This window comes from Ambystoma mexicanum, chromosome 5q, assembly GCF_040938575.1.
Source record: "Ambystoma mexicanum isolate Mex_15411 chromosome 5q, UKY_AmexF1_1, whole genome shotgun sequence".
NCBI lineage: Eukaryota > Metazoa > Chordata > Amphibia > Caudata > Ambystomatidae > Ambystoma > Ambystoma mexicanum.
In genome coordinates, this window is record NC_090933.1 from 1249541910 (window position 1) to 1249568237 (window position 26328).

Here is a 26328-nt window from a genome sequence, read left to right on the forward strand (position 1 = left end):
GATAGGTACAGGTTTAGGATTGATCAAATGTTCTTCCACTCACATCCGAGAAAGGGCATCAGCTTTACCATTTTTTGTACCAGGTCGATAGGTAATTATGAAGTCAAACTCAGCAAAGAATAGTGCCCAACGGAGTTGCCTAGAGGATTGAGCTTTTGCGGTTTTCAAATATTGCAGGTTTCGGTGATCTGTAATCACAGTAACGGTGTGTCGGGCCCCCAGAAGATAATGCCGCTAAGCCTTAATGGCGGACTTGATAGCTAGAAGTTCCTTATCAGTAATAGTGTAATTGATTTCAGGAGGCGAGAATTTGCGGGACCAAAATGCCACGGGATGCAACTGATTGGTTACTGGGTCCTTTTGTGATAGAACTGCCCCCATGGCAAGGCTCGAAGCATCAGTTTCAACGATGTAGGTGAGTTCTGGGCGAGGATGTTTTAAGATCGGTGCAGAGATAAATCTAGTCTTCAAATTCTGGAAAGCTTGTTCCGCCTCGGTAGACCATTCAAAACGTTTGTTTTTCTTTAACAAGGCGGTGATGGGCTGGACTATTCGAGAGATTTCGGGGATAAACCTGCGGTAAAAGTTAGCGAAGCCTAACATGCTTTGAACACCTTTTACGGAGGATGGCGATGGCCATTTGAGAATTGCATCGACCTTCTTTGAATCCATACGCACTCCGCTAGGTGATAATATGAATCCCAAGAATTCAACTTCAGTCACGTTGAAAACACATTTTTCCAACTTAGCGAAAAGTTTGTGTTGACGCAATCTCTCGAGGACCATTTTCACGTGTTTCCGATGTTCAGTTTCCGATGAAGAATAAACGAGGATGTCGTCAATGTAAACAACAACACACACATCTATGAGCTCTCTGAGGACATCGTTCATAAAATATTGAAAGGCGGCCGGGGCATTGCAAAGTCCGAAGGGCATGACCTGATATTCAAATAGCCCATACTTGGTGCGGAAGGCCGTCTTCCATTCATCGCCCTCTTTTACTCGTACCAAGTGGTAGGCTCCTCTAAGATCCAGCTTTGTATATATAAATATGCATGCTTTTCTGACTTGGTCCAGGAGTTCAGGGATCAAAGGTAACAGATATCTATTCTTAACGGTGATCTGGTTCAGGGCGCGATAATCTATACAAGTTCTAAGGTCCCCTTCTTTTTTTGGAACGAAGAACAAAGCTGAGGAAGCAGGGGACTTGGAAGGACGAATAAACCCATTCGCTAGGTATTGATCCAGGTATTGTCGGAGGTGAAGGTTCTCAGGCTCGGTGAGGGCATAAATTCTACTACAAGGAGGAGTAGATCCAGGTATCAGGTCTATCTGGCAGTCATAAGACCTATGAGGAGGTAGAGAGTTAGCCTGATCCTTCCGGAAAACATCCTGGAATTCTAGGGATTCAGGAGGTAACTGGGGAGCCTCCGAGGAAATTGCTGCCAGTGCAACACCAGGTCGAGGGTGACAAGTAGAGACACATTCTGGAAACTGAACCGTTCTTGCTCGCCAATCGATCTGAGGATTGTGCCTCTCTAACCAAGGAATTCCTCGAATAATCTGGAACTGAGGGGCCTTGATCACATCGAACACAATCTTCTCATGGTGTCCATCTTGACTTACTAGCGTTACTTCTTGGGTGGTATGCGTTACTGGTCCGGAGGCTATCTCTGTACCATCCACCGTAGTAATGACGTCCTTTACAGCCTTTGGACAAAGAGTCAGATTCATCCTCAAAACCATTTCATGATCCACATAATTGCCGATGGCACCGCTGTCGACGTAAGCTTCAATCGCATGTAATCGATCCGGATGTTCAGGGCTAATGAGGACCATAGGTATCACGAAATGCGAGGTCACGGAACTGGTTTTAACGCTCGGCAAGAGGACCTCTATTCTTGTCGGGCGAGGTCGTTTCCCTGCTCAGAGTTTGTGACCCTGGTAACTGCAGCTCCTACTGCCTTCTTGGCTGGTTTCACCGGACAGTCTCGAAGAAAGTGCCCCGAGTTTCCGCAATAGAGGCATAATTGCAGCTGTTTTCTCCTTTCCCGCTCCTTTTGTGTTAGTGGTCCTTTCAGGCCCCCTATTTGCATGGGTTCCCCGGAGTCTACTCCTTTGGTAGGAGTTGGTGGTTTGGAAAATACTCGAGCATCAAACTTGGAACGATCGGCCTTCCTGTTCTGCAGTCTGTGGTCAATTTGAACGACTAAGTCAATATAGTCCAAACAGGCTTGCGGGGGATTCACTACTTGGGCTAACACATCTTTGAGCTCTCCACGTAGACCTCTATAAAACAGCGTAATCCTTTTGTCCTCAGGCCATCGAGTTTCCACTATCAGTCTGTTGAAAGACGCAATATAAGCCAAAAGGTCTTGATTACCCTGTCGCAATGAAAGGAGCTCATTGTCCAAGGCCTGCCCCTGTGAATGTCTTGCAAACAGTTTTTCCATACTGAGCTGAAAAGCTTGAAAATCATGGAGAACCGGATCATCTTGATTAACTAGAGGGATCGACCAGTCTGCCGCATTGCCACTAAGGTACGAAAGCACGAAAGCTACCTTAGCTTGATCAGTTGGAAAGGCTGCTGGCCGGCATAAGAAGTGCAACCGGCACTGATTAATAAATACTGCAAACCTCTTTGGGTCACCAGAAAATCGTTCGGGCGGAGCCAGAGGTACATTCCCAGGTAGGTTGATCTGCACTGGGTTCGTAGAGGATGTTGAAGGAAGATTTGCCCCTGATGCGGGTAACGGAGTTTGTCCGGCTTGTGACTGTAGCAATTGTCTAGCGAGATCGTCTGTTCGCTCCTTGGAAATAATCAGTTCCCTTCTTAGAGCATTCGTTTCCTGACGGGCTGCATGCACTTCTGCTCTTAGTTCCCCAAGTAACTGGGCTAGCTGGTCGGTATCCGAGGTTTCCACAGCGCCTGGGTGGGAGTTTTGCGGTAGGCTTTGCGTTCTGTAACGCTCACCTGATTCCCGCAGAGGCGCCGGTCTTGACTGGGTAAATGCCGTATCTTCAAAGGTGATGTGTAACACACGGTTGGCTCTTTGGGCTGGACCTCTGTGCACTGTATGTCTGACTCGAAGAGTAAGATGTCTGCAGATAGAAAATATGGGATTAATGGACTGGGGTTATTGGGTGCCTCTCTCCTCTTCCCTTTCTCTTCTCCTGTAGAACCCCAAAGGTTAACGCCCTCACCTTAGGTAAGTGAACGCCGAGCTCTCCATCTGCCTCGGGGCAGGGTGCCGTAACCAGTTTCTTCACTGGATAAGGGTGCAGGCCTCTTGACCTCAGAGGACTGCTGTCCGTCGTTAACTGCACGAACGGTAAGTTCTGGGCACTTCAAATGTCTTAAAAGTCTTTTGTAATGATATCTCTTGTTTTGCAGGGTTCCGGCGATGGCGGATGGCGGGCTGATGAGAGTTGAGGATCGAACCCGCGTGAGGAATAGAAGCGCCTGGAAGCACGTAAGTAAGCGCTTGTAGCCTGCTTCACGATGCGCACTGACTGTCCCTTTTATCTTGCAGGTACAAGTTCGGAGCTTTAGAGAAGCTGAACGGTGCTGGAATACCCACAGGATTCGGCGTGGGAAGGAGTAATGGCACGTGAGTAATAAAGTTGCCCAATGTCTTTAAACGCACCTTCTTTTGTCTTTCAGATGCGGGATGCAGCGCCGAAGGCCTCCGGAGCGTGCGAAGAGCTGGTAAGCTTTTGTCTTTCAGATACCGGAATGCAGCGCGAGGCGTTGGTGACAGCCGATGGACCAGGTAAGAGATGCGCTGCCACTGAAGACCGTAGTGCTAACCTGTTCTTTCTTTGTCTTTACAGGTGCTGCTGAAAACTGGATTCCAGGATGGTAAGCCTTTGTTCCCTTAGGCCCAGGATCAGAAGACCCGATGAGCGTTCTGCTGCAGAGAATGCAGAATAACGCAAAGCAAGATTCATCCATCGGGTGTGGTTTAAATAGCCTCCTGTAGTGCTTAGGTGTCTCCTTCCACAGCCACGCCTAGGTAAGAAAAGAGTTCCTGCTTTCCAGAAGAGTTCCAGTGTTCTGAACCTAGGGAGTGGGTCCTGCCCCACCCCACAGGAAAAGTAGTCCCAAACAGAAGAGGATCAGGGGTTCAACTGGCAGGTAAGTAAGCAGCATGGTCTGCTGCAGGTAAGTCCACCCAAACATTATGAGCCCGGCGCTTCCAGCGCTGGGACTGGGCATCTTTATGAGCCTGGTGCCACTGGCGCCAGGACAGGGTCCAAAAGGTCCCAATTGGGACTGGCTGGCACTCGGAACCGGGGTTATGGGTTTGCTTCCAAGGGAGTCGGGCAAGTCCTGATCTTTTGGAAGCAGAGATCATGACAAATTCCCAATCAAATTGCTGAATAGAGGACTGCATTACCAAAGGCCAAATCCTGCCCATGGATGGAGTCCAAGGAATAGTGACTCACAAAAGTATGGACAGAGGCCCATGTGGCTGCTTCGCAAATGTTGCATATCGGAACTCCCCTCTGTAGAGCAGTGGAGGCAGCCAGACCCCTAGTAGAGTGAGCTGTAAGCCTACTGGAGGGTCCTTTCCCACCAAACGGTAATACTCGGAGATCGTCAAAATGATCCATCTGGACAAAGTCTGCTTGGAAACAGCCTGACCTAAACGCCTTCCAGCATAACCAACAAAGAGCTGATCGTCCACTCTGATCCGGGACAACTCTCCACAGAGTAGCTGAAGGGAAGGGTCCTGGGGAAACCTTACGCAAACTTGATGTGTACACTACAAATTATATCAGAAGGGATTTCTGAAACAGATTTAACACTCATTCCTGACCGGATACTTACGTACTAAGGGGGCAAGGTTAAGTAAAACACACACAAGGTCATTCTGTCCTTCTGGGGTCATTCTAGTTTTGTTTGTGACTATGCTTTTAAGATCAGTTTCTTCCTATTTCAATCCCATCCCAAATATTTGCGAACCACAAATAAAGACCAACTCTTTTAAACTTTATTTTTGTGTCGTGTGGTGTTTTCCCATTGTGTTGGTGACAGGGAGCATCTGTTAGATTGGTCATATATCCTTTCAGAATCTTGTATTTTAAAGAGGAGGGTTTTCAGTTTTCTGCTGGAAGATATTGAAGCATGAAGCTCCCTGAAGCAGAAGGGAAAGAATTAAGGAGATTGTAAATGATTGTATTTCTTCCTGTTGAAAACACATAAGAAGAAAGTATTGTGGTTTATGTAAATGTTAAAATACTAATAAAGTTAAAAAGAATATGGAATAGCAATACAAAGGGGCTTCACTGCAATTCTGCAACAATCAGAAGACACTAAGAATACCAAAGGAAGCGCACTGGATGAATAGGAGGTTATGTGTATATGCAGGGCATACAGAGTTAAATAATAACACACAGTGGGCCTCATTCTGAGTATGGCGGTAAGGGATAGCGGCCACCGGTAACGAGACCGGTGGCGGTAATCCCTTACCGCAATACTCCGAGTTCCCTCTGCGCCCTCGCCCTTAACGCCTGCTTTGAGCAGGTGTTAAAGTCGAGGGCGCAAAGGGGCCTCCAAGCCAATAACGGTGACCGTAATGAACGGTCACCGTTATTTGCATCTTCCCCATTCCCATTGAGCCCTATGAGGGCTCATTTGGGAATGGGGAAGAGCCTTGGTGAATGGGGAATTACCGCCCCGCCAACCTTGGAATGGGGCGGTGATTCCGCCATCCACCAAGGCGCTGCTGTTCCGGGTACGGCGTCAACCAAGGCGTTAATAGCGCCATTGGTTAGCGCCGTACTCGGAATGAGGCCCAGTGGCACCAGAATGAAGCCTTAGTAAGACTTGACTGTACCTTTGCAGTTCATAAGTGACTGGCATGTAATGTGAATACATTTTAAATGAATGAATTGTGACATTATTACAAATGGTAATCCCTATCACACTCAGTTTTCACTTTCTCATGTGACAGGGACTTGAACGAACCAGGGTGTATGCCAGACCCAATCCTATCCCAGAGGTGGGGGAGTTGGAAGTGCTGCAGTGACTAAACCCCCTCAATGTGCTGGGTAACTGTAACCTTGGTACCACTGTGTCACACCATGACTTGAAGTCTCATATCTGGCCGGAGTTCTCTCATGTTCCATAAGGAACCACCGGCTCCAGAATGCAATTAATCCCCAGCAGGAAACTCCATTAAGCGAGTCACCAAGGCTGAACCAGAGTCGCATGCCTTTGATGATCTCCGGATAACCAGACGGAAAACACAGACTCCACGGGACTGCAGCAAGGCAATACAATCAGCCAGATACATTGCCATGGCAACCCCATGAAAACCTACTTGGTAAAACGGGGCAGGTCTGAAGAGGGTTTTTAAAAGCATGGTACCTGCTGACCTGACCTTGGAGTAAAAGGAAGCACAAGACTGGCCTTAGAGGTCAGGTCCAGACAGGGTCCAATGGACTTGGTGAGGAAGTGGTTAGAAAGGAAGGTCAGGGTACAAAAGACTTGTGCAGAGAGGGATTGATGAGGGCTGTTCGGGTGAGGTTGCGAGGTGAAGTGCCAGAATCTGAAGTAGAGTGCTGAGGACATGTTGGAGACTGTGGAATGGAGTGCAGGTGAGATACGATGAATGGTACCAAGTATGAGAGAGTGGAGAACAAGGTGGAGGCAGAGAGTAAAAGGGGGGACAGGAGGGCAGAAGAGAGTAAGACCATGTGGCAGAGATAAGTAGGCGGTATAAGAGGAGGAAAGAATAATCCAAGTAGAGATAAGAAGGTTGGGCAGAGAAACAGCAGAAAGGAGGTGAAGAGAGAGGGGAGGTTGAAAGAGATACTGGGAAGGGAGAGAGATTGAGAGAGAGAGAGACAGAGAAAGAAAGGAGGTGAAGAGAGAGGGGAGGTTGGAAGAGATACTGGGAAGGGAGGGGGATTGAGAGAGAGAGAGAGAGAGAGAGAGAGAGATAGATATGAGGTTGTCAGGAAACAGCAGGAGGATGGTGAATGAGCTTCTGGAGAGCGACAGGAGGTTGGAAGGAATCGCCAGGAGATGGTTGAAAAATGTACTGGAAAGAGAGAGACAGAGAGAGAAGAGGTTGGAAGCAAACACCAGTGGGATGGTGGGAGCGACATCTGGGAGAAGGAGAGGAGGATGGAAGGATACACTGGGAAGAAGGTAGAAAGCACTATAGGGAGAGGAAGAACATAGAAACAACACTGGGCAGATATTGGAAAAGCCGTACAATAGAAAGAAGAGCCTGGACGGAGATCTCAGGAGAATGTTATGGAAAACACTGAAGGAGAATTGGTAGAGGATCAGAATTAGGCTAACCCAATCTCTTAAAAGGAAGAGCCTGAGAAGGGTGCAGATTTTAACATATGTCAGAGCGTAGAGGATATATAGGAGGAGAGACGTGCTGTGGAGGAGAGGAAGAGAATGTAAGAGAGATTCCCATAGGTACAAGAACAGGGGAAAACCGTCACGGAAGAAAGAGAAAGTGGGCTTCGGAGAAGAATGCTAGGAACCTGAGACGGGATGTGGGGGTTAGGAGAGCAAAATAAATGCCTTTAGAGTCACTCAGACAACCAGCCTCTTGGTGGAACTTCTGAAGTTCTGTTCGCCATTATCCTAAACCAGCCTTTATCCTCAGCAATGACTAATGTGATGGACTGCCATGACTTTGGGGAGCATGTCGCAGGACTTAACTCGGTAAGCAGGTTTTCAGATGGTTCTTTGGCAGAGTGATACATTTAGGCCTGCATAGTATCTAACGCACACTTTTAAATTACATGTATTTTTTACCCCTGACATCCTACAACCCCGTGGCCTATATCGCACATCTACTGTTAATCTAAACGTTGGGTGCTTCCGAGGCTGTGTGGCTGCGGTGCTATGGAATCCAAAGGAGAGTAAGGGCTTGTGGACTCTGAGGGATCCTCCAAATAAAACCGCCTGATGTTGCATCTCAGAAAGGGTGGCTCTCCCCCGTCCCCTTAGTGCCCCAGTCCACCTATACACAAGCCTCAGAAGTAGTTTGTCACAGTTTATTAACCCAGATTCCAATGCATTAGCTGAAAGGATGGAGGCAGAGGTTGGAGCTGCACACATGTACATTGCCCAGCCCCCATAAGAACATTTAAAGGGGAAGGATGCTCTGCTGTGTGGAGGCTTTGGCCCCATCTCCACTCAGCAGTAATTCTCATAAATACAGAGGAAAGGGGACGGGATGAAGGAGTAAACAGAGTTATAGAGTGGTTCTAAATCTAAAATTCTGAACATTGGGATTCCAGAATGTGGGTGAAATTGGGGAGAAAAAGGGAAAGCAGCAAAATAGTGAAAAGTTGGAAAACAGACATTAGGGTATATTTCTCGTAGGAAAAAGAATGGAATGTGCAAAAAGATATAGAGAGGCCAGCCCATGCTTGCAAGTAAACAAAGGAGATAGAAAAACAGATGGAGGTATAGGTAAAAAGTGGTACGCAGTCATTTTATCAAAAACATTACAGAGTGGTACATTTCACTGTGGACTAAAACACAGAAAAACACAGAAAACTGAATATATAGAGGGTAGAGTGGTAAGGGGTTAAAATGGGTCAGGTCGGTGTTATAAGGGTGGAAAAACAGCAGACTTGGGGGCAGGGATGCCTCCAAATTAAAAACAAATAAAAATTCAGTGTTTTTCAGTTTTTTGACCTCAATGAAATGTACTACTGTGTAATGTCCATCAGTAAAATCAAGTATAACCGTAAAAAGGTAGCTAAGCCATACAGATGAGACAGAGGGGAAACATGGCAATGAAAAGCAGGGTAAAAAAGAGTATATCTGAAGTCAACAGAAAAGAGAAAAGCAAACTAGAGGAATTGTCCATTATTATTGTTAAGATTGATTTCTGAACTCTGACCTGGTGGGCAGAGGTTCAGAAGGCCAGCCTAGTTTCTTGGAACAGGGTAACCTTCTGGACAAGCCAGACCAGTCAAGGTAGCATTGGCAGCGGTCAAGATTAGGTCTCAGGAGGGGTGAGGGCGACTGAAAGACATCAATGAGCACACGGAGTAAAGGACACTTACAAATCACTCCCAGCGAGGAGTATATATATTAAAAATACAAATACATTTATTTCAAGGCCATTGAAGTTAAAACACACAATAATAATCACAGTAATACTTTTAGATCAATACAATCCTACTTACATAGATATATACAAGACCAAGTGGCCTAAAGGCTTAATGCGCGAAATGGGTCCGCAACCTAAAAGGGAAGGAGGCAGGTAGCGCAAATAGTCTTTAGGCAATTCTGCAGAAATCACAGTCCTAACTGAGAGGCAGTCCAATCCCTTAGATGAGGAGCCTATTGCTCAAATGTACTTTCAATGCTGGTGCACGTGGTAGTGCAGATGGGCAAAACATGGTCTTTTGTAGGGTCTGTAGCAGCTCAGGAAGGCAGATGAGGTGATGCAGAATAAGTTCCCACTATTCGAGCAGGGTCTTCCCAACAGGGCAGAGCAGGTTCCAAGACTTGGGAATAGCTTGATAGCTTGGGCTATCTGTGGAAGGGAGAGGGGCCCTCAGGGTGTAAAAAGGGTTGGATGCGCTAGGGGACAGAGTGAAGGGTCGCTAGTACTTACCGACCCCCTGGCACACTCCGGACCAGACTTCGGCAGTCAATTCCAATTCGGTTGCAGGTTCAAATGCGGCAATTCTGCGGCTTTCAGCAGTAAAGTTACAGCGTTGATTCCCAAATGGTACAGTGTTGACTTCTCCGCTCCTGGTGGACGGATCAGGCCAGTTTCACTGCAGCAGGCTTCAGGGGCAAGAGGGGCACAAAAGCAACGCAACTGCAAAGTTCGTCACCACGGCTGGGCGACACGGTAACCACGTTCACTCCGGATCAGGCTCTCTCTCGTTACTCCAGACCTGGGAACGGCAAGTGTACGAAATTCTGTGTGAGAGTGCCGTGAACACAGAGCTAGCGACATACCAAGTTTCAAGAGCCTCCTCGAAACAGCGGCGGTATCAAGGCAAAGGTCCTACGCAAGCTGGTCAGCCCACCGCTTGGGCCAGGGACACTTCCGAGAAGGCTTACTTGCAGGGTTTGATGAAGGTGCCGAGAATAGTTAGTCCCACTATTCTCATGGGTCGAATCGTCTTCGCAGACCTAGTTCGATCAGATGCAGAGGGGTCCAGCAGGACGACAGCGGGCTCAGGGTGCCAAACCTTCCAGCGGGTCACCCGCAGTTCCTCAACTCGGCTTCTTAGTTTCAGGATACTTGGATCCTATCCTTTGTTCAGTGAGAACTCCAGAAATCAACATGGTATGGGTGTTTGGAGCCTTCTCTTAGCAAAAATCACCTTTGCACCAAAACGAAGCAGACCCAATGCGAGATCTGCTCTCAGACAGGCATACCATACGTGGACCAATCATGGACCACAGTGGTCCCAGGCATTCACAGCACACCAGACTCTCTGGCACCCAGGATGTGTACTGGAACCAGACAGTCCAGCCCACATCCTGGAAGCACACACAGAAAGCTTGGCTTTTCGTGGGAGAATGCATGCCCAAATAAGGACTGACACAGGTCAGCGTGACCTGGGGAAGGTGTAGGGGCAAGATGGCCAAAGGACAGGACAAAGAAGCATGTTGCATGACCATTTTGGAGCCAGGCCACCTATTCGTGCCAAACGCAGTAAACACGGTTTATCTAGTGGGAAAGAATTAAAATTACATGAAAAAATAAGCTGTCACCAGCCCTGTCCAAGGCACATCCGCACTTTTCCTAAAAAATCCTTCGAGAGCATATAGGGCCTTTGGAAATGACTATTACACCCAAGTGCACTGTACTGTAAGGTACGTTGTGCACTTCTTATATGTTGCAGAAAAGTTGCAACATTGACAAGGACTAAGGGAAACAAAGTCTCCCAGTAACAAAGTCTCCCAGTACTGACTGTCTTTAAGGTCATGTCAGTTTCCCCATAATAAAGTGAGCGAAAGCCCAGTGGAGTGCAGCTGAAGGCTGTGCTTCACTGGCAAAGCCAGACTATAATGTTTAACAGCAGCAAACAGTTGAGGGGTAACAACTGGAGGGAAAACTACACATACATGGAAATCTTTCCTAACACTTATATGATGTAGTTCAAAGCAGCAGAGCAGAAAGCAACAGAGGAGATGTGAATTAACACCACGTTAAGACTGGAGTCAGTGGAGACAACGGAAACAAGAAGTTGGAAGATTGAGGGTAGCATACAGACGTAAAGTAACAATACTGTGGAGTTGTGGAGAGTTTGAGATGTGTGGAGGGACAAAGTATATGTTAATATTGAAACAACAATTACAGAAAAAATTATGCAATAATGTGGATACATTTATTTGGGGATTAGCTGCATAAAAACAGCCTAAAAGAGGCCATAATGGAAGCCAGGGCATGGCTGAGAAGCACAAAAGTAAGAGGCACACAGTAGAACTTGCACGGAGAGTACAGACTTAGTTGAGAGAAAGCAGGCCAAGAGAGAGTGGCCCATATTTAGGAGAACTGTCAGAAGCCGTGTGTTTGCCACCTTTCTGATCTGCCTCCCAGCAAACAAGCAGGGAGGTAAAGGCCCTGACTGATTTGAAATCGGCTACCAATAGTGGCCTATGACAGCTGACTTACCTGGTGGAAACAGTTCTGGTTGGGGGATCACTTGCACCACCAGGTGGCCAATGGTGACTGGCCGGCAGTACCTTCAAGCTTTGGACTGGCAGGATAGTTCCCCTCCAACCTTCCTTCCAAGCCGTGAAATGGTAGAGGGATTCTCTAGGCTCGGCAGCACATGCTTAGCTGACCATGGGCATCCCGCTGAAGATTCTTTGAGGCCTGAAAGAAGGGTGAAAGGGAGGCTTCCTGGCATTGAGCTGGCAGTGGCCGTTTGCCAGCATCCTCTTGCATCAGCTGACTCAAGTGGCGGTTAAGTGAAAGCTGAGTAGAGGTGGGGTTGACGTACTGCTAGAATTGGTGTTGGTGGGTCTAACTGCTAATCGGGCAATGTCCGCATCCTGATATTTGGGTTGGTAAAAGGAGGCAAGAACCTTTTTCTCTCAACCCTTAAATAGATTCTAGAGTGTCTGATTAATTAAAAATATAGAAAAGAAATTTGCAGGCACAAAGCCAATGACACCAACAGTAAGAAAGAATGTACAAAAAGATAAACAGGAAGAAACACTGTCGAAGGGAATAGATAATTCACTATGTTAAACGCAGTAACACGGTCAGGAGAGGCAAGCAGGGACATGTACTTGTATTGAAAGGCATCATGGGGCAAGTAGTGAAAGTAGAGTAGGCATGATTTGATAGAGTGGGCTGCACAAATGCCATTTACAGAAGCGGTGGCCGAGACATAAGAGTAAAGAAAGAATTAAAATTTGGTGGTAGGAAATCATATCCAGAAGCTTAGAAATAAAAGGCCAAAGGGGGAAACACTGTCTATTGGGGTAAGTAAAAGGGGTGAATAGATTCATGCCTCAACTAGACAGGGAAGATAATGGTGAGAAAGGAGAAAAGACTAGGATGATAAAAGGCCTATTCGTAAATGCTTGCTGAGGCGGAGCCATTCTGTATGTTTTATTCCCTTAACCGAACCCAAAGAGCAGGAACCTGTTGAGTTGCCTCCCTTGATCCCTCTTTAGAGGAAGAGCCCCGTTTTGATGGGTGAAAGGGGGCTTTGCTTCTTGGGTGCTCCAAAGATCTGAAATCTCAATTTACACAACAGAAAGAAGTGAGGAAGGCACCTGATAAATAATGGCTAGACCTTCATGGAATGAAGCATTTGTGCTGTTCTTTTGCTAGTTTCCTCAACATCCGGCAGATTATAATGGAGACAACAGACAAATCTATGTATGGCTTAAACAACCGCTGGAGGCAATAGACAGAGTTCCATCCTGTGCAAATAAACTAAAAATGTGGATGCGACAATATAAGCTCCAGTTGAACCCACCAAAAATGGAAGTCATTGTTTTCGGCTTTAAGAGAAAAGTAGTGAGTGCCATATAATGCACTATGAGTCCTTCTTTGTTTGGAACGCCTATCAAATTTTCTGATGCAGTAAGAAATGTTGGCTGTATCTGTCAGTCAAGTAGGCACTGCAATCTTTATGTCAACCAGACCGTTAAATCAGTGTATTACCAACTCCCATTATAAAACCTGTACTTCCTCTCATTGCTGAAAAGGACCGTCCAATTAGTGGTGGGTATACCTACAAATTTAAAACTGGACTATTATAACGCCCTCTTTATGGTCGTCCAAAAATTTCAAATCAAGAGATTGCAGGTTGCACAGAACTCTACAAACAGGCCGATTTTTTCACTACCGAGGAAGACAGCTGTGTCACAATATCGGAAGTCTCCATTGGCTCCCAGTACATCAGAGAATTCTGTTTAATGTTCTTTGTTTGGTTTTTATGTGTATTCACGGCCTAACTCCGGCATATCCGATTTCAAAAATCCAAATTCATCACCCAGGTCGATTACTTTGATCTATGGATCAGTGGCTTTTGACAGATCTATTTGTTAAAACGACAACTTGGGATGATAGGCGCTTCTCTTCCTTTGGAACAAGCGCCTGAAACTCCCTCCCGCTGGATCTTCGACGTACTGAGTCTCTATCCATTTTTAGGAAGCATTTGAAAACCCACCTTTTTATCTAATTTGTTTTATTAACTAATAAAAGCATCAAGTGATCGCTCAGTGAAATATATGACCATTTGCTGCTTAACACCTGTACCTAGATGCAGTCCCTGATTGGACTCTATGGGCTATGCGCTCTACAAATGTCAAAATCAAAATCTGAATCAATCTACAAGGGTCGAAATAAGGATTTGTAGAGCAGAAGCTTTCCAAGTATCATCCAGTAAGTAGGTGCCAACATTGGGGAACTAGGAGCTAGTACACAGCGGGTTGGCAATCTAACTTCCACATATGTGGCAAACTATAAACCTATGCCCATTATATATGGTTTATTATAGTTTAAATGTCTTCTAGATGGGTTCTAATGTCCTTCATAAAATTTCCCGAACACAAAGATTTATAATCATATAGGAATATTTTTTAATGGACCGGTTGGCCTCGTGAGTCAAAGGTAGCTCCCGGGGGCTGCTGGCGTCAAGCTAACCAGGTTCTACTAGGCTACAAGTAAGAGCTAAATAGCACCCAGGTCTTGGCAATTTCAAACCCTGAATCGATCTAGAGCCACAATTTTTATATGGCAGGAGTTGTGCATTCGAATAATGTTGTGATTAAGGAAAATCTAAAGTTGTAAAAAGACCTTGAGTGATAGATGCGGGTATCAGGAAAAAGACTGAACAATAAAATGACAAAATGCAGTAAAGATAAAAAAGCTAATTTTTCCAGATCGTGGAAACAATGGCTGAAAAAAAAAAATATTCAGCAGCAAAAATTGATAGTTAATTGAAAACGTGTGCCAAAATAAATATGAATGCCAGGTGATACAATCTATTGTAAAAATATCCTTGTGTGAGAAAAGTTGGACCAAAAATATGATGCTATAAGTATGGGAGTACTTTGTGGACTGGATTACGTCAACAGTATCTCATGTAACACTGATGTTTTGTGCCTAATTGTGTCTTAAATAAAGAACAATGGGTAAGTAAGTGGCAATAAAGGGCGTACTGCCACTTTCACTGCAATGTTACCGCCACATTCAGAGTTTGAAGGAAAAGTGGAAGAAAAACCTCCATAACTTTGCAGAGGTTTTTCTTCCACTCTGCCTCAAAGAAAAACTGGAATTACTGTCAATGGGAATACCTACACACCTCAATGGAGTCTGATTGGATCCATATTGGGGAATAAAACAACCTTGTATCCTGGAATCTTTATCTTTCGTTCAACAAGGTATTATGGCGGTAACAATATCAAATATGGCAGAATTACCACAACAGTAATTAATTCTGCCATACTTGTAAAAGGTCCAAATTGTTTTAGATCCTTTGACTTTCAACAGCATGTGACTATTTGCAGCATACTATGCTGGAAAAGTGTATATCTGTTAGATATGTTTAGGGATATTGGTGGCCAGTCTGGGGTTCAGTGTAGGTCTTGTCACATGAAAGAAATTGTAGGTCCAAACTTCCATCTACACAAAAGGCTGAACTCTATTGCCAGCCTGTGATAGAGAATAAAGAGCTGCTCTTCAAAACAGAAGAAACTGAAGGACTGAACTCAAAGTGTTACTATGCTGTGACATCCATCTAGGCCTCTCTATGCTCCATTATGCCCAGCAGGACCATGAGGCCTCACATCGGCCAGATGCATGGTCAGGCACTGTCAGTGCCGTTCTTTGAGATTCCTGATGATGCCCATTCTGTGATACCTCTGTAATCATCAACTCTGATACTTCTGCTGCCGCAGATGCAATTTTACCAAAGCCTGCACTATAACACACATGTCTGTGGTTGGTCTGTGACAGTGATGTTGACCCCACCCACTTCTAAAACACTGTTGCTTCGATACCGGAACCAAGAAATGCATTGTAACACTTGTTAGGTTCTGCTTCATGACACCCTTACCGTAACATATTGGAGTCTGTACTACTGATGAAATTATTAAGTCCTGAAACATTGAGACTCAAAGCACATCATCAATGCTACCAGCAGAAGCACATGTTCCCATTTTACGAGCATCATCCACATCCGAGTATATAAACAGGTGGCCCAGTTGGGAGTTTAGGGGTTTCCTTTGAATCCATAATTGTTTACAGTCATTTTAAGCCAGTGTCAAAGGGTTGTTTGTATTACTTTGCATTGCAGAAGGTGCTAAGAAAGATCCTTGCATGGTTTTCTGCAGATTGCAACGGCTAACTGGGGTTTAAGGTCTGAGAACATGTTTTCCGATTGGTTCCTGCTATACTGTGTATGGTCTTGGAGGATGCAATGCATACCAATGTGTGGGGCCTCAGATGGGAAACTGCTGACAACTCACAAAAACGAAGGCCGAAAGGAGTGGAAAATACTGCTTTATAGTGAGATAATACCAGTAATTAGGCTAACCCAATGAGGCACATGAAATGCTGCATTGTTTGGGAAGCGTTGCATACTTCATATGCAAGAAAACAGAGCATCAATGTAGTGGTGGATGATTGGGAAGAAAATGAATCAACAGAATGAAAAACCTACCAGTATCATCACCGGACTTCTCCCTCTGAGGGGTGGGTCCTTCTTCAATCGGTGACGTAGGGGAGGACTTCAGAGAGATGAAGGAAGGAAGTTTCTGTAGTCCCGAGGATCCTGTGTTGCTTGGAGTTGTGGCAGCTGTTCCTACTATGGACCTTTCCTCATGGGACCGGGTGACACCCCTGAAACAAAATATTGTGAACAAGTATGAAATACAAAAGCAGAACCATGAAAGAAAGGGAGGTAACAACAAAATGAATTGGTAGAAAAGAAAAACTAAAAACAGTTACTTATTGCAACACTGGCTTACACTACATCATACATTTAAGTTAGAAAAAATCTGCGGTGCCTGGTCATAGGTTCATACCACCAACACTTGGAGTGAGTGTTCTCAGAATGAGCAAGACATGGGCTGCGGATTGCCCATTAAGGCCAATCGTGCCACCACAAATTGCCTTTTGGTTGGTTATCTGTGCATCAACTTAAGCAAATCCTGAGTATCCAGAACATGTCAGGCCATTTACAGGTTGGCGACAGGAACTGGGATTCTTTTGCTTTATTTCCTAAGCTACAGGCTAGCGCCAGAATCTAATCAAAGACACTATGGACCTCAGCACGAGTTGGGCGGTAACCCCGGCAGTATTACCACCGGGGCTATTAACGTTACCGCCAAACCCCCCCCCCGGCGCTATTAGCGCAGATCACGGGTTTGGCAGAACGGTAAGTACCCATTCCCCATTGGGCCCAAAAAATCGTCAAAATCGTGGCAGATTTGCCCCCAGCTAAGAGCTCGGCTCATCTGCTGCAGTACATCAGCCTCCTTCTGTCATTTGGCTCAGGTTTTTTCCCTCGTGAGAGTTTTTCCTGGTTGGCGGCTGGCTCAGAGTGTTCCCCTGACTGATGTAACAATCATTGGGCAGGGTGGCATCCAGAGACATCCCATCTCATCTCATGAAACCCTGCGTCTGGAGCTGTTAAGTAGGACCCAGGTGACAGAGCCCTTGTCTGGATCCTTGTCTCCTTCCTGGCTACCTCTGGGGTATAGAAAGAGCATCACCCCCAGAGCACAGCATTTGGGTAAGGAGGGGCTGATGGTCGCCGGATGTTAGAGAATACCAGTAGTCTAGGGCAGTATAATGTCTCTGGCCACAGAGGGTGAGCACTTATGCCACAGCACAAGCCTAAAGGGGGCCACACGCAAACTAGGATGGAGTGATTTGCAAGTAAAAGACATACAGGGGGCTCCTGCCACACCATTGAACAGGGTGCCATTGGGCCAAAGAGTGGGCAGAAGCGTGCTGGTGACAAAAAGATACTTGAAGCAACTGCGGCACTGCAAACCTCTCTGGATATGACAATAGATGAGGTTAAGGTGGATATGAGCCTGCTGCGCCAGGATTTTTACTCTCTATCAGAGAGAGTCCATACTGCAGAAGCCACTATCGGAAAATGTCAATGCTACGGAGATGCTGCAAAAACAGGAAGAAGAACTTAGGGAGAAGAACAAGTGCCTGGAACTTAAGGTGGAGGATGCGGAAGGGAGATCGAGAGTTAATCTCAGAATCCTGGGGTTTCCTGAAGAAGAGGAGGGGGGGACCCGAAGAACTTTATTGAGAACCTGTTGCTACATGAAGTAGGTCCTGGAAACCTGTCTCAGGGTTTTACGATTAAGAGGGCACATAGGTCTCTGGCGAGACGGCCTTTGACGGGTGTGCCCCTGAGGCCTATAATTGCATGAGTTCTGAACTTTGAAGACACAGAGAGGATTCCTACGTTTTCAAGAGAGGGTGGTAATATTCAGAGCGGATCCCATCCCACAAGTTTGCGATATACCCCGACTACACAGCAGCGGTGCAGTAGAGACTCAGCAGGTTTGTCCACAAACGACAGGCTGAGATGACAGGGTTTGAAAAATATGCTAATATATCCGGCCAAGCTAAAAGGTTCTGCACAACGGAAACACATTATTTTTTTACACTCCAGAGGCAGGACACCAATGGACAGTAAAGAGATGGCAGCAGCCCGAAACAACAACGAGCAGTGAGGAAGATGGGGTATAGCCCAGAGTCGCTGAGAATCCCTGGGCCACAGACAGCTGGCTGGACTAAATAATGGCTAGACTGCGCCGCTGGGTGTGGCAACACACACAAGTGGGTACATCAACTACATCCGGGAGTCCTCACTTGACTTCTGAATGATATACATCTGCTGAGCCTATAACTTGACTACCCTCAACTTTGTACTTTATTTGGCAGGTAACCCAAGACTTGGGTACTTGCCGGCCTGCTTGAGCCCCAGGCCAGGAAACAACATGGAAGGCAGGCTTGCTCAAATGGCGGCATGCTGTTGAGCGAATTGTTTAGTTCTAGGTTATGGTTTGATTTTTGGTTATGCTTGTCAATAAGGGCTGCAGAAATTATGCTCAAGTTGAATGTGTCATGCAGGCGCTGGGGAGGTATAATGGGCAAGGCGATTTTAGCATTAGCACCAAGGGTGTCCAGCCCTTTGAAGTTGGAATGGCGAATAGTCTGAAGGTAATAACAGCACTAGGGGGTTAACTAGGTATGAATGTATGATTGATTGGTTATTTATAATGTGCTTAATACCCAGAGGTTTCTGAGCACGGACCCGGGGATAAAACCTGTGTTGCTCTGCGTTGTCTTGCTTCCAAGGTAAGCGCCTTGCCCCTGAGCTATCCTCCCGAGACCCCCTGAGCTCTCCTCCCAAACGGAACGGAGTCAGCTCACACCTTCATAGGAAAAGGGTTGAGATTGCCATACTTCAGCAAACCCATTTGACAGAGAAACAGAAGGTGGTTGCTGAGAAAGGGGAGGAGGGTTGGAGATGAGTTTCTGCTCAAACAACTCAGCATATGCCAGAGGGGTCCTCATATGGGTAGCTGGCTCGGTACCTTTTAAACAGATCAGAGTTCAATCAGCTAAGGCAGGCAAGATGGTGGCAGCGCATGGATTTGTGGAGCAGAGAGACGTATATACAGCAAATAGATATGCTCCTAATCATGCAGCAGACTGCTTCTTTCAGTCATTGCTGGGAGAATTGGCACCTATGCGGAAAATGCTCTGGATGATGCGGGCGATTTTAACTGCACACTGGATCCTACACGGGATAGGTCTGATGATAAATGTGCAGTGCCCTCGGCACCAGCCAGACAACTGCAGTATATTTTGCGGGATTTATCATTAGTAGATCTCTGGCGGGTAAATAAGATACTCCTATAACTCGGCTCACCACAGGATTTACACGTGTATTGATTACATGTTCTCGGGCATTGAATATGAGAGTTTGTTGATGTGGAATACTCAGGTAGGTCTATCTCAGACCATCCCCGGATGGCAGTGGTGTGGAGCTTTCAGGGGTGCGGGGGGGTCACTCCTCCTATAAACACATGAGGGCAGAATCTCTGCTGGACAAACAGTCTAGGGCACGCAAAGAGAATAAAATCATAGAATATTTTGAGATCAATGAGGGAAGCGTTTAAGGTGGTAGTGAGGGGGAGGCCATAGCCAAAGTTGGGAGTGAGGGGATCAAGAAGGGTCTGGGGTAAAGGAGCTGGAGGCCATGGGACAGGACATTCAGAGATAGGAAGGGCTGCCCATCCAGGATAATGGAGGGGAGGAAGAACTTGTTTCTCTTTGGCAACAATACAGGGGCACTTGGGAACGGCTCTGAAAATTTGATTTGGAGTATGCACAACGAGACAGCATGAGGAAGGGGACAGGTCAGGTAAATTGTTGGCATGGCTATGCCGAAGGGAATCCCCTAGACACATGATTAGGTTAATTGAAGATGAATGCAGAGAGCATTGGAGATCCCAGCTGGAGATTAATGAGACTTTCAGTAAATGTTACACTAAGATAAACGAGAACACTGGTAAACGGGACCAGCAAGAAACTCAATATACACCATCCCAGATACTGCTGCCTAAATTGTCACAAGAGCAGGTGGAAGTTTTGGGTGCTGACAGGGGCAGGGGTAAGGGCAGTGATCCCATCCACAAAGGCTGGGAAAACACCAGCGAGTGATTGTCTGCCTGCTGTGTAGTACAAATGTTATGTATGTGCTGGTGCCTAAATTGGCCTACAACGGTGTGTCCAGATCCTCCTCCGCGTCCGTGTCCACCAAGGTGTCCTGCTGGTCAGGGTGCAGCTGGAGGAGTGCCGGGCGCCGGTGGCTGTGGCGTACTAACAGGGGCCGGCGGCTGTTGCAGCGGCTCTGGTGCTGCCAAGACCGCTGGAGGCGTGAAAGCCGGCGTGGGCGCTGGTAGGGCTCCACCGTGGGTGGAGCCACTGGAACAATGGGCGGAGTTGGCCATGGGTGCCGGGGTCAGGACTGGAGGGACCATTTTCCTGATCACATCCTTGAGGATGATGCCATCTCTGCACACCTCATGAGGGTCAAAAACATTTTGTAAAACCTGTCTTCACAGGCCGGTGGAAAGCTTGGAGGCGCGGGCTTGGGCTGAGGCCTGGACACACTCTGCCTTACTGTCTGCGGGGTGTATCTTCCCTGTGATGACGGGTATGTCATAGGCCACATGCCTGGTGAAGACCAGTCCCACCTGGAAACTCGTTCCCCTACCTGTTCCCCAAAAGGGGATGGTGTTGGGCGAGCCGCCGTTTTATCTGGGCGGCAGCCACCTTGTCGGGCTGCATGCTACCTGCCTGTGTCGTGGTGCTTGGTGCGCTGGGCCTGGCCTCTTCCAAGGCTCTTGGCAGTGGAGGTTGTGGCCTACCCTGCACCTCAGGACTGGTCCTGGTAGGCGGAGTGCACTCGGCTGTGTCACCGGTAGTGCTGCGTACAGGCACCCACTCAGACATATGTCCGGTACTAGGGTGTAATGGAACCTTGCGGCCCCTCAGTGACATCACCAGTAGGTTCGAATGACCCCTCAGCCTGCTGGTTGGTAGCAGCCTCAGTACCCGCCCTGTTACTCCTTCCCGCTCGTGCGCTTCCTGGGAAAGGAGTCGCCTTTGCGGGGTGCAGATGAAAAAAGTGCCCCTACCTTGGGCCTGGACTTGTGCTTGATTAACTCCTTTAAGTTCTCCAGAGGCGAGCTTCCGCAGAGCTCCCTCCACCGAGCTGGCCTTTTCTTCAGAGTGTGTGGTGTCAGCGCATTGCACGCAGTGCAGCCGTCCCAGTCGCGGTCGGGCCAAAGCAGTGGAGGCAGAGAGGATGGAGCTCGGATGTAGGGAAGAGCCTCTTACAGGCTGCACACCTACTGAAGCCCAATGACGTCAACATACGCTGGGGTGGAGTGTGACACCGGAGCACAGAGGTATCTGATTAAAGACAAGAAAGAGGACAAAAATACACTTCTCTGGGGAAGAGCGTGTGGAATTACTTGGCAGGAGGCCTGACCCAGGAGCACTGGTGAAACCGGTCTGTTCCTGTCGACGCGGAAAAGAGGACGTGGGTGTGGTGCCGGTGGACTGAGTCAGGGGAGCGTATGCTCCCAGGGCCACGCCCTTGTGCGCCCCTAAAGTTGAAGGGGAAGAATATTTTCTTGTGAAAAAGGTTTCGTCTCCCGTCCCTAGCCAGGGACGCCCCTTACAGTATGGCGGAAAGGGGATGGGACGCAGAAGTAAGACTCTAATAGGGCAGTCATCTTCTTTAAAGTGGACACCACAGCATGCTTTTAAATAGACACAAGCTTCAAGGCTTTCAGAGAACTCAAAAGGCTGAATCCACAGGAATACAAACCTGTGCAGAGCTCAAGTAGTAGCTGGCAGTTAGCATCAAGGTCAGAAGGAGATAGGTTGGGAGGAATGGCAGGCTGGATGGGAATGGTAGATCAAAAGGCACAATATAGTGATTCCTAGGACAGGCAGTATACTCCCCAATTAATTCAAGCATATAAGAGCACACCATCCTTTGTTAGCTGAATGCAACGGCACAGTGAGCCAAAAGGACCCCATGGAGAATAGCTCAAGTGTGTCCCTAGATGCAACAGAAAACATGGCACATAGTAGATTAAATCTCAATCTCAATAAATAGGAGGTAATTCCACTTCATACACGATCCTCTAGCATGTGACTTGTAATTCGAAAACACTAGCTATTCATTAGGCGCCAGTAGAAGACAGGACACCTGTGGTGCTCCCTATAAGCACACACAGACCCAAGGTCAAGCATACATAGAATGCCCAGGCTCATGGTGTAGGGAATGAGGGAGGGTAATGTCTTTAATGAACAGAAGACAGATCATGGGCCTCTCTCACCCTACTAGCTGTCTGGCGCATATCTTGACGACCTGTCAAAATGTCCAAGGTTGGTTATGAAGACGTCAAGCAATCTAATGCCTTAGTATCATGCCGCCCACCATGTAGTATACCAGCCAATTGTTTTCCTTAGAAATTATGAATTTTTATCTTAATATTGGGGCAGTGTCGGGAGGAGCCGTGAGATACAAATTACATTTAATGGTGTAACCCATAAGTGATCCATATGTAGCCACATCCCTTAACTAATCCCCAATCCCTGTAGGTTTTGTCAAATTGTGATTATGTATGACGCATCAAAGGTACTTAAAGTGTTGTTGGGTATGTATTTGAGGAGCGACTCTAGATATTGATGCTTTTATGCTGTTCCTGCTTTATTTGGATGATAATAAAGCTGAACTTTGCCTTGCACGTTGTCTACTTCGTCATTGAGTTTGGTTTGAAGTAATTCCAGTACCTCTCGCATACCGGGGACATCTGGGTCCACACAACACATACAAAGTATAAAACACATAAAGATAGTAACAGGGAGCTCTGAGGAGCCAGGAAAGAGACACAGACATATAGGAGACATGTTTGTGGTAACAAACATTTATTAATACAAATGGGGGGTCGAAAATGCCTCACTATCCCTTATCTAGGAGACATTTCCCTACCTCAACCAAATCTAATGAGTCTGTACTGTGTCAAGATGTCCAAATAAAAGTATGTCCTGTGTCCGTAATCCTATTCGGGCCCTCACACTCAAAAATAACTTCAAGGTGTTAAGGTGTATTGTCTCTTGATTTCGCAAAGTGCTAGGATGATTCAGATCAACACAAAAGTTCAAATCCAACAAAAGGTTTCCAAATGGACAATGTTCACAGCCTCCTTCCCCAGACTCGGTGTACTAAAGCTGTAAGTGATTTCAATCCGGCACTTCACCTAAGTCAATGCCTAGCGTGTAATGCACAACTGAAATCCTTATTTCTTTGTGTCTAAAAGTTATTTTATTCTGAACGATGTACCACTTATATCACGCCCCTCTCTTGGAATCCCCCCCCCCCATCCCCCCCGGTCACACTGAACCAGGAATCAGGCTAGTTTACAAAGTTAAAATATTTATTCATATATTTCACAATATAATCACACTATGTTTAATGTGGATACAACACTCACCAATGGGGTGATGTCTCTCTAAGCAATCTCTTGAATCACAAGGAGTAACAATGAGCAAAAACAATGCAGCACAGCAATAATACTTTTGTGGGTGTGTGTTCAAATCAAATAGAAATGTGTTTACTCGTTCCCCCGGCACACCCCTCAACCCCCCAATATGCAATGTAGAGGGATAGGAGGAGAGAGAACAGGTTTCAGGAATGCAGAATTCAAACAAATGTCAATCCCAATTTCCCCCAGCAAACACAAGAGAGAAACAGAATTGATTGGCAAACTGTCAAAATGGTTTTAAAGTTATCTGAGAATGGATTGGGTAAAACACTAAATATGGTCTAAATCACTGAAATTGTTTAAATTGTAATGGGAGCTGCTTTAGATAGTTACAGGCAAACACTAGCATTGATTTGATACTAATAGGCAATGTGAAAACTAAAAATTGAGGTCGGGTGCAATCAAAAGCTGTATTACACGTGTGATATTTTGCCAAAATGAACATTTGCGGCAAACTTTTCCGTGCACGGTAATAACTATATGGATTTGGTTCTATGGAAAGCTGTGGATGTTCGCTACAAGCAGTCGTTTAAATTTCGTTTCTAGCATGAAAACTGAAGAAGTTATGGGCATTTTAGTGGAGGTCGTTTTTTTCAAATAGGCGTAAAATTGGAAAACAGGGAAGCGCTTTCAAAAGACAAACAGGATTTCTTTACACTAGGGAATGACTATGAAGAAGCAAATACCATACAGAAGCACAGGCACTAGACGAGAGCGCCTCTGGATCAGGGCGACTGCCTGCAGAGGAGCTTGCCTTCTTCAGATGAAATATATCAGCGCAAAGATATTTTTAACAATACTATTACAGAAGGAAGATAGTAGGGATAAGATAGAGAGTTCAGGCAATTCTAAAAGATTTCTAACAATGGAGGTTCTAAAGACAAGATAGGATGGATTTAGATAGGGATTGACTATGGATAGTACATATGCTAGTGACACAGCCCTATACTTTGGATACTCACTATATATGTTTGAACAGAACCGTCAGGAATTCTGGTCCGTCAAGATCAGGGATTCTGCTCAGAAATTCTGCTGGGCACACCGGACTGCACAGCAAGGCGCTCTGGTCTGCACGGCACAGCACAACTGGACTGGTTCTGCAATGGCTCTCTGGTCACAGCTCAGCACGGCACAACGGGATTGGGTCTTTTGATTCTGGTAATAATTCTTTAGCAGGAAAGCAGTACAGCACAGCCCGGCTGTTTCTTTTGTTCCCCTTAGATGTCTGGGGTAAACTCTGGTTTCTGGAATTTTAAGGCCAAGCTGAGAATGGTTCAGCTATGGAATGGGCCAAGGTTCTGGAGTCTGGAGCAAGGAAGATGTATGGTCCTCTCGCAGGGTGCTCCGCCAGCAATCGGTTAGTGGGTGAATCTGTGTGTCCTCTTTAAGTCCTCAGCTTTCTCTATTTATGCATATGGTAAAGGGGTGTTTGTGCTCGATTTTCCTAAGCGCGCCCCCTAGGTAAGCTATTGGCTCGAGTCTCCTCTATCCCTTGATTGGAGGAGAAAACAGGGTGTCACCATGATGATGTGGGTTTGTAAGTCAGAGAATCATCCCCTTGGCCCTTTGAACATAAAATCTACTTTTAGTATAATACATATGTACATGTGTGCAATCTTTCTAACAATAACATACATAGATCAGATATTTTGTGTGGCAGATGCTCTTCCAATCCCCGTCGTTGTAGGATCTTGCGTCAGCTTTTGACAGAATTCTGCCCTTTTTGGCCGGAACACAAAAACTAGTTTATCCAGAAATTTGGACAACTGTGCGCATTGCATATGGGCATAAGCGTGTGAAGTTTCATGCTTTTGACATAAATACATTTGGAGTAAGACCATATTTTTCACTACTACTTCCCAGAACATAGCACAGAGTTCTGGCGTCTCTTAAAACGTGGAGCCATAATCACATTCACAAATCTGTTGTTGACATATTTTTCACAATTATACACAGTAAATTATCAGTCTTTTAAAAAATGTGCTTTTTGTCCTTGTGAATCAACAAAGGGTTGTCTATCCCCGCCTCCTTCCTCTTCTTGCAGCTCAGAAGTAATCTCCGCCCCCTTCCTTCTGGCAGAGGCCATTTACGTTCCTTCCTGATTAGCATCTCCTTGAGTTGGAGGAAGTCCTTGTCTTCTTCCCAAAGCAGCCCAAGTTCTCCTCCCACCCCTTAATCATCACATGGGTGTGAGTTCCTGGGGAAGAGAGAGGCCTGGCCTCTTGGGGGAAAGCTGTTATACTGGTTTAGTGGCTTTGAGTCCAGCTTAAATTCAATGTCATTTTGTAACATTTTTTTCTTGGTTTAAAATAAACTTGCAATTTTCAAACAAGCAGCTAGAACACTTATTTCAGATTCTAAACCATGGGATTTAAATTACTCTTGATAACAGGTCACTTAGATTTCCGACATTAGATCTTAGTGGCACAAGCTTACAGTTTCAATGACCAGATTTTGACAGATCCCACAGGCAGGCAAACTCTTGCTGTGGGTGTTTTGATGATAAATTCAGCTTTTCAGAATATTGCAAGTTCACAATGATTTCTTGAATTCAGTAAATTGTGACACCCAGCAAGAATATTGGGTGTTTGCGGGTGTTTTGTACCGACATTCTCTATTTTCAGCAACCAAGAAAAAGATTTGAAAACAAGATTCTGGATTCCTTTCAGTAAAGCACTGCTTTTCATCTATGCTCCATTTTTACTTGTTGTGAAGCCTATTTATGTGTTTCAGGAGTG

General features: G+C 46.1%; 1 protein-coding gene across 2 annotated transcripts in view; it reads right to left on the minus strand.

Annotated features, from left to right (window-relative positions):
• Positions 1 to 26328, minus strand: part of ZC3H3 (zinc finger CCCH-type containing 3) — a 2515563-nt gene that overhangs the window by 269017 nt on the left and 2220218 nt on the right. For both annotated transcript variants that reach the window (XM_069621754.1, XM_069621755.1), the window contains exon 11: positions 16147 to 16325. In XM_069621754.1, coding sequence (XP_069477855.1) covers positions 16147 to 16325 — 179 coding nt within the window. The remainder of the gene's footprint in view (positions 1 to 16146; positions 16326 to 26328) is intronic.